Here is a 9,072-nt window from a genome sequence, read left to right as displayed (position 1 = left end):
CAACAAAATGTATGAAGCAAATTGAAACCATAATAGTGTCATAGGTCTTAAAAGATCGGATTAAATCATTACATATATGGTGTCAACAAAACAATAACATGAAATAAACAGGGGAGATTGCAAATGTTGAGGCTGATGATCACTCCTTCTTAAAGTGTTTGACCTTAGTGGAAGACTCTTTTGGAGTAAGGAAATTATTTTGGGGTCGATCATCAAGGCTAGTTAAAATAACACTTCTCTTAGTTGTGGTACTATTAGAGCTGGTAGATTGACTTCATGTTTGGTTTACAGATGTGGTTGGTTGTGGAGATAAACTTGGCTCACCAGTTTAGCTCAGCTACATACAAAGAAGGAAACATGTGAGTGCAGGTTGTGTTAATATCCGCAACCGTGTTTTCAAGTAATGGGATACAATTACTATCCTAAAAGACAAAGAAACACACATGGATTTCCAACAATCCAAGTCAACCTCAAGATTTAAGAATATTAGAGATTATTGTTCCTCTTGTAGCAATGCTAAAAACATTTCAGGACGGTATCATTTCAAACATTGAATATTAACTTTTGAAAACTCTTGTTCAGAGCAAAATCATAAATTATTAAAAATTTCATCTAAAATCAAACTCATAAAAATGATAAATGGATAGAAAATTTCAAAATAAACTCATTTTGTGAAAGAAAAAACTCAATTACAGAGAAAGACAAGACAATGCATATTAGGGAAAAATAGAGACACACAAATCTTTTATTAAACATTTTTAATGAAAAAGTACACAATTATCTATACCTACTTATACCCACTACATTGAGAGCCACAAAATGCTAGACTTTCACACTTCAATATATTCTTTTTTTTTTTCTAGCCTTTTATTAATATACTACTACCTGTTATCATTAGGCTTTCTACTAAGAACAAAAAGAAGCACCCGCCATATGCCTTCAATAACTTTCCTTAAAAACGACACTGACAGCTGTCTAGTAAGTCCTTGACTTAGATCATAAGCATTTAAAGCAACCTTGTAACCCTCCTGTAACAAATTGCAGTAATAAATTTACAAAAAAAATTGATATTTGATTCATTGTAACATGAGTATCTTCATACCTCAACCACGTGGTGCAGTTCAATAAAAATTACTCAGCCAAAAATAACACTTGAAGTAGAGAATTCCAAATACTTCAACAAAATCAATCACAAAAACCTAACAATATCAATAACCACATCAGAAAAAAAGTTATAAGTCAAAATCAAACTCATATTAAAAAAGCAGCTAAAACAAACTCTATTAGCAAAGAAAATGAAAGGCAAGTTTGCAAGGAAATCAAAACCTAAAAAAACTAAAACAAAAAAGTTAATTCTACATATTTTGAATCAAAATCTGAAATAACTAAGCTTTGAGAATTAAATCAGAATCTTCAAGTTCATGTAACTTATAAAAACTTCCAGATCTACATATTTTGAAGCTTTTTTGTTTATTATTTTAATGGTATAACTAAAATCATAAGCTCTAACGTTTCAAATTCAAAAAAATAAATGTGTAAAACATTTACCTTTACTAAACACGGGTCTTCAAAATGTTCATGTTGAACCCTAACATTATTAAGATCCGTTTCACGTTCTTCATCTTGCTAAGAGGAAATATTCTGAAACAAAAGTAAATGAAAGACACTGAGGAATCACATCTTCTGAAAATGAGAGAGAGAGAGAGAGAGAGAGAGAGAGAGAGAGAATGGAAAAGTTATTGTCGTCAGTGATATTTTAGGGTTTGAAAAAAAGGAGAAGAGAGTCTACGGGAGAGAGAGGACAGGGAGAAAGAGAGAAAAGAGAAGACAAAGATAATGAGGTAGTGTATTACGTTGTATAAAGTGTGTGGACCAATGAGAGTGGAACACTTGGTGCAAGATATCAGAAAAGATAAAAAAGTGAAGGGTTATTTTGTTAATTACCAAAATAACCAATTTGTAGTGTAAATTATTTTTGAAGGAAGAGCAATTTAGAGAGTTCGACCAATGTCTTAGTAAAGGTTTGATGGTAGAAATCTTAGGTGAGACACTTTTGTTGAGTGTCCACTACAGACTTTATTAATTTTTTATAAACAATGGGGCCTAAGCCCAAAAGGGAAAGCAAAATACACAACTACCAGTCTAAGGGTAGTTAAACCATAGGAATCTTTTTGAAGAAGATTCGTGAGAAAATCGAGAACTTCTTCATACACCTTACAACCGATCTTCAAAAGACGCCCAACCCTTGTTAGTTCATCCGCAACACAATTTGCTTCACGAAAGGTATGCTCAATCTTTACAATATCATGTTTGGCCATTAAAATGCGAATTTGACGAATTAAGGCCAAGGTTGAATCTCCATTACTCTCTTTATTCAAAATTGCACAAATAACTCTCTTGGAGTCAGTGTTAATAATGACTTTCCCAAATTCTCTAGAATAAGATAATTTGAGACCTTCATAATTTCCCCACACCTCATCCATAAACGCATTGCACACTGCAATAAACTTAGAAAAACCACATAATCACTTGACTTTTTCATCCCGAATAACACCTCCACAATCTAAAATTTTGCCGGTGTCACAAGAACCATCCACATTTATCTTAACAAAAGACAGATGGAATCCATTTGGTACTTTTAATAAATTGTACACATTTAAATCTTTACAATATACGTATTAATTATAACGATACATCATATAATATTTTGGGTTAATGAACTTTTTGGTCCCTCTAAATATTGCAGATTTTGTTTTTAGTCCCTCCAAAATTTTCCTTTAAAAAATCGTCCCTTCAAAATTTTTCATCAAAACTATTGGTCCCTAACGTCAAATTTGCTAGAGATTAGCTACGACTTTTGCCACCGATTAGCTACAAAATTTGACGTTAGGGACCAATAGTTCGGAAGAAAAATTTTGAAGGGACGATTTCTTGAAGGAAAATTTTGGAGGGACTAAAAACAAAATTTGAAATATTTAAAGGGACGAAAAAGTTCATTAACCCTAATATTTTTTACCTATCTTCTTCTTCTTCCTTCATCAAATTTAAAAAAAAAACCCTAAAATTCCATAATTCTTCTCCCTGATTTTCTCAAGAGTTTGAAACTCAAGTATGTCAAATTAGGTTACCATTTCTTAATCTTCAATTTCTTAACCCTATTTTTAATTTTGTTAATCATCCTCACACTAATCCAAATCTTCCATTTTCTTCAATGAATGTCAATTTTCAAGATGCGAGCAGCTCCACCAAAACCCACGAAAGAATATAAAAGTGTGAAGAAACTGAATCGAAAAACATTGAACAGAAAATTTCCAGTAGCAATGGTGCTGAAGTTGGGTTTGTTCTTTTCGGGTGAAGGGTGAAATTGAAATGCATAGTTTTTAGATTAATTAAAGATTAATTGAGACATAATCCATGGGATTTTGTTTAGAGGAGTTGCATTGATTTGGTGCTCTTGGGTGAGAGCTGTCTTAGTCATGTTTGGCCATTTAGTGGTCATTGCGGTTAGGGCTGGACAACGGGCCGGGTTGGGCGGTTTCGGGCCCAAAAGCCGCACCCAACCGAACCCGCGGTTGAACAATGTAAGTCCATTTCCGCCCATTTTCTTAATCGGTTTTGCCGGGTTGGGTTCTTACGGGCCGCGGGTTAATACAAGCGGTTTAATCGGGTTATTGGATGAGTTACAAATTATTACAACTTTAATTCAACATAAATAAAATTCACATAAATACAAAATAAATATAAGTATTTTGTAGAATCCATAACAAATGTTAGCAGACATTATTAAGAAATGGAATACAAAAAGTACTCAGAATTATGGAATGATAATGACTCAAATAATAGGAACCAACCAGGGGTCCATTCCATTTTCTTTTGTATTTTTTTCCTTTCTTTCTGAGCAGCTTAACTTGTAGTTATCTGAATCCATAATGGTTCACAATCTTAAAATACTGAGACCTAAGATAAACATATTATAAAAGAAATGTGATTTAAATCAATTATAAGATAGCAATCCATCAACTTACTAAACTTACATAGTTCAATTTTTCTCAATGCCTGAGAGATGTGTCAAAGGACCAACCTGCAAACCTGCTATGAAGAAAAAAGATAAGATGTGTCAAGGGACAAATCATATAGAAGACTACGACTAAGATACAAATTGAATCATTTAAAATATAAAAATAATTATTACCATTGCATGAATCTTGCAACCAGCATAAGCAAAACAGTGAGGGAAGACTAAGACACTAGATGTTTCACTCGAACCTCATTGTCACGTATTTAAAACCAAAGTAAATTGAACTATGAAAATCACATGCAACTAGCCACTATTTTCCCTAAAGTTTTTCACAATTGTACTGATGTATCATAATTTCCTAGCTGAGTTAAAAGCAAACAGATGCGTATCAAAATGACCATAAAAGTTGAGTTTTTCAGTGTCATTCATCAGTGTTCTAATTTCAAGTCTTTGACACAGACCATCAACGATAATCCCGTAGCAGCAGACCAAGCATTCCTAAAATAATATAGAGTTCTACGCTAACATCATTAACGAGAAAGTTAAAGGCACGAACACGTATCTTACATCTAAGGCAAAGAGAGAAAGAATCTTGAAGCTACCTAAAATTCCCTTCATCGGTGTTCTAATTTCATGAGACAGTAGTTATAAACTGACATAAAAAACAAATAACTCTAACATAAAAAAAATTTAAAATGAAAAAAAGAAACAGAAACCAAATCAACTAAAATAACTGTAACCTTACAGATCTGAACATGCATAGCAGATTCGAGTTCATGATAACAAATCATTAGAAAACTAAAAAAAAATAATAGTAAAGTTGATAAATTACAAAACTAAAAAAAATTAACTCTATAGCAATAAACCCTCTTTTAAATAAGTGAAGAACATACACATAATATAGAAAGTAGAGAGGAAAACTCTCTAACCTTTGCGTGAGTGGTTGAAGGAGAGATTTGTCTTCAAAAAACCATATTTATCTTCAAGATTAAATATTATTATTGTTCATTGGTGGTAGTGACAGCGTTGAGTGTGAGAGTCATGGCGACGACAAGAGGATGACAACAGTGAGAGTGAGAAACTGAAAGAGGAAAGGGTGGTAATACAAATTTGACGAAGAGTGGTGGTGGTGGTTGTGAGACTCTAGGTTTTGCGAGTCTCTAAACTGAGAGAGAATCTAAAAGAGAAAAATATGTAAAGGCTTGTTCGGGAGAAAGAAAATAATACTATGGCTATGTTTGTCTCTACGGGCGGGTTCAGGTACCTAAGGTGAATTTTTCTTCACCCGCTTCCGCCCAATTCAACCCAGTCAAACCTGCATTAATAACCCGGTGACCCATTTGATCCATTTGAACCCGCCTAGAATCAATATTTCGGTTCGGTTTAACCGGTTTTTACTGGGTTGTCGGGTTTTGTCCACCCCTAATTGCGGTGGTTTTGCTCTAGTAATGTAACACCAGACTTTTGGCGTTATTTCCGATATTTCAACATACAAACAAGAAATTTAAAATAGTACTTGTCGTCACTTCATTTAATAGCATATTTTGTTAAATGGAAATTACCTTGACATGGAGGAAAACGAAATATGAGTAAGGATCCTCTCCATTTTTCAAAAGAAATGGAAGTGTCAATTATTATAGTTTTCAAAAAAATAAAAGATATAAATGCACATATTTTTAAAAGTGGTGACATTAATTATATATTTATACATCAAAATCATAAAACTAAAAAAAAAAAACAAAAAAAAAAACATTAAAAAAACTGGACCACAAATTCAACCGTTTAAGATTACCCATTTACTATGCGTTAAAAACTACGCATGCAAATTTTTACAATTTTGCTTTGCTTCAAATGCTCCCAAATCTCAAACCTTGTTCCTACTACTCCCTACTTGCCAACCTATTTTTACAAGTTATGGCAATTTTTTCAACCAAACAAAAATAAATTTTTTTATTTTTATCAAACATTATAACTAACCAATTACAGCCTGAAATGCAGAAGTTTGAACCACCCAAAACCACCTCCGCCACCACCACAATTATCAACCTCTTTGCCACAAGACGACGCCGTAACGCCACTGTCTTTGCTTGTTCCAGAAATACCCTCCGCCGCATGGGGAGTGTTTCTCGGACACATAAAGAAGTTTCTAGATCCAAGTTTCATTAGTTTATCATCTCTACACAAACCTTCACATCACAAAAATATAATAATCAAAACAAAATTAATCAAAAATTAAATTAATTAAAACAAGATTAACAGAGATTGATGAAACTCACTTTCTAAACTAAACTGTGAATAGTGAAGGTCGAAATCGGAGGCAACATTCGAAGGTAAAATCGGACGGCGGCCTTCCTTAACATACTGCCGAACCGCCGCGTTCACGAGATCGCCGACGGTTGATTCCGGCTTCAGCAGTATCTGAACAGGACCGAGGCTTCCGAGAACGGTTACCTTCAGGAGAAGCTTCGGAGGATGTCTTGGAAGACCTTCTGTTACCGGAACCATGCTGTTCCGGTAAGATACGAGATCAGGAGCGGTTATCGGACGGCGGATTGTGGCGGTAGGCATGGCTTTGTCACCGTGAAAAGACGAAGATCGTTTATCTAGCCTTTCCTTCCTGTGGTTCTTGGGACTTGGCATCAAATCGAAATCGAAATCAACGTTATCTGATTGGAGAAAAATGGAATATTTGTATATATACAGGGGTGAAACAGGAATTTGTCAGAAATTTTGGGATATTTTATTTTTGTTGGCTACCTTTAGACGGCGGTAGCGGAGGTATCCGAGGCGGGGAAAACCGAGAGCTGTGGAGGAGCTTCGGCTGAGTTTGTTACGCCGACCGGGAACTAGCATAACCAGAAGGGTATAAACGTAAATAAACAACCCAGGTGGGAAGAAGGGAAAGCGAAACGAAGGTTTGGATTTGGATTTAGATTTTGAGGATGGAAAGTGAACAACTTCGTGGGGAATTTATATTGCTAATATTTTTTTTATTTTTAAATAAAAATTAAAAAATAGAGTTAACCGGGAGTAGCCGGTTGAGGGAAAGATTCTTGCGGGTTTTTCGGGGGAGTTTGGGATTGGGGGGCTGAGAAACCGTGTAGCTCGATTTTGGTTTACACGTGTGAGGATATTATTGACTTGGTTTTGAAATAGAGTGGAGTTTATTTGTTGGAATGAGACACGTGTAGGAAAAATGGAGAAAGTTTGAAACTGTTTTGAGGGATTAACACTTGAAATTAGGTTTAGGAAGTTTCTGTTGTTAAATTTCAGGGTTAAGTTGGAATTTTGTTTATTCTACTATATTATTTTTGTTGTTGAAGGTAGAGATCATAACAAAGTACCTACATTTTCAAACTGAAAAGAGAAAATTCAGGTTTCAATTTAAATAACCAATTTAAAATTAGGAAAATTTCCTTTTTTCTCGAGTTGGGTATTGAACTCAAAATAAATAAACAAAATATAAAAATGGCATATTTTTTTTTTTTTTTTACAAAGGAGGGCCTAAGTCCAAAAAAATAGTATCACTTCGATTATTTGATGATGGTAATATATATTAAAGTCAATTAAATGTTAATGTATTTGAGTGGTCATCATTATGAAAAAAAAAATGTATACACCAATTAGTTGTATGATTAGTGGCCCACCTGTGATGGTCGAAACCGGTGCGAATAGCAAATTTTTTTTTCTTTAATAGTTAAAGTATTTGTCGCAATATAATTGTTATTTTTTAATTTTTGAAGTGATTTAATTAATTTTTTAATTGTGTACATCCTTTAATCAATATTACGTGCATTGTTTTTAATTTATAATTCTAATAATCATATATGTAACATGTTCTTATAATTATATGTTTCATTTCAATCTATGTTATAAAATCTAACTAATGATTAATGTGATTAAAGTATTTGATCGTTAGGTTTGGTAAAAAGAAAAAAGTATTTGATCGTTAGGTTGATAGAGAAACAATTAAGTTATTAAAAAAGTTAAATAAAATTTATAGCTTAAAAGTTATAAAAGATGAAAATTTTATTTTTAATCTTGTGTATTAGGAAAATAAGACAAAATATTTATTTTTAAAAAATTAAATATTAATATTAATAGTAATTTTCTTTTTAAAAAAATTGTACTAAAAAAGTTGAATAGTATGTACTTATAAATGATAGACTCGTACTACCGTGTCCTCGATTTCAAAGGAGATCGGAGATCAGAACATAATATTTTTTTTTAAATGCAAGTGAAATAACGATATATTTACAATTTTTCCAATGTCTTGTTGCTAAATTTGATTTTTACTTATATCTTTCCCGAATCTAACATATTTAATATTTGTTTAATTATATAAACGATTTAATAACACAACCAAACAAAAAGATTTGTTTTTAAAATAAAAAGTATATCGATAATAATATAAGTTTAGTTAACATTAGTTAATTTTAAACTTGAAAGTGATTTAACCTTATCTTGGTGATGTGAAGCAAAGATGACTTGTTCTCTCTTGAATTATGGATAGACAATTTTTCTCATTAACTTAAATGATATCTTCAATCACTTTCGGTAGGGACATGTTACCATCGACGTTTATTAAAAGGAAAAGGAAGGATGATATAAGTAATTCGAGTGGTCCAATCCCAATCTAGGTGACTTATTGAGTGATATGGGTGACTTGAGCTCTTGCTTCGGACAACAAGTGGCGCTACTGGGATGCTCGCCCAACGTTAGTGCATTTGACTTATCTTACTTCTTCGTGGACCGTTTTAGGTCTAATAAAATTATTCTGATACACAGTCGCTCAAGCACGAGGTCTTATAATGAGCAAAGTGATTTAACTTAAATGTTATGAGATTTCAGGTGTTTGTGACAAAATCCACGTTGATTCTAACGTTCGGGTATTTTGTTGCACATTTTTGGACCTTATTCGCCTCATATTCGTATGATGGGAGTTCGTCTGACATCAGATAGCATATTATGGGTGCCATTGAACTCATGGACATGGCAATTTCAATGGTATTAGTTTCTTCCGATTCAATATTGAGGACGACTAGATTTCTTGT

General features: G+C 33.1%; 1 protein-coding gene and 1 long non-coding RNA gene across 2 annotated transcripts; both read right to left on the bottom strand.

The window, feature by feature from the left end:
* Positions 1–689: 689 nt before the first annotated feature.
* Positions 690–1,201, bottom strand: LOC131647929 (uncharacterized). Its single transcript, XR_009298001.1, has 2 exons — positions 1,103–1,201; positions 690–1,028 (listed from the first exon to the last, which is right to left on the bottom strand). It is a non-coding gene; the product is annotated as an uncharacterized LOC131647929 (long non-coding RNA).
* Positions 1,202–5,791: 4,590 nt separating this feature from the next.
* On the bottom strand, positions 5,792–6,969 carry LOC131653567 (uncharacterized protein At4g22758-like). Its single transcript, XM_058923750.1, has 2 exons — positions 6,295–6,969; positions 5,792–6,204 (listed from the first exon to the last, which is right to left on the bottom strand). Exons 1-2 carry the CDS (start codon positions 6,656–6,658, stop codon positions 5,999–6,001), a joined length of 570 nt encoding a protein of 189 aa, XP_058779733.1. The 5' UTR covers positions 6,659–6,969; the 3' UTR covers positions 5,792–5,998.
* Positions 6,970–9,072: the final 2,103 nt, after the last annotated feature.

Source organism: Vicia villosa, linkage group LG2 (assembly GCF_029867415.1).
Source record: "Vicia villosa cultivar HV-30 ecotype Madison, WI linkage group LG2, Vvil1.0, whole genome shotgun sequence".
In the NCBI taxonomy this organism is placed as follows: Eukaryota; Viridiplantae; Streptophyta; class Magnoliopsida; order Fabales; family Fabaceae; genus Vicia; species Vicia villosa.
This window is presented reverse-complemented; position numbering and strand designations above follow the sequence as displayed.

Bases quoted from the DNA above. Each gene is read 5' to 3' on its own strand.
- LOC131653567 (XM_058923750.1), bottom strand. From the start codon at position 6,658: ATGCCAAGTCCCAAGAACCACAGGAAGGAAAGGCTAGATAAACGATCT. The intron at 6,205-6,294 runs GTGAGTTTCATC...TGTGATGTGAAG, and splicing joins TTCACAGTTTAGTTTAGAAA to GTTTGTGTAGAGATGATAAA.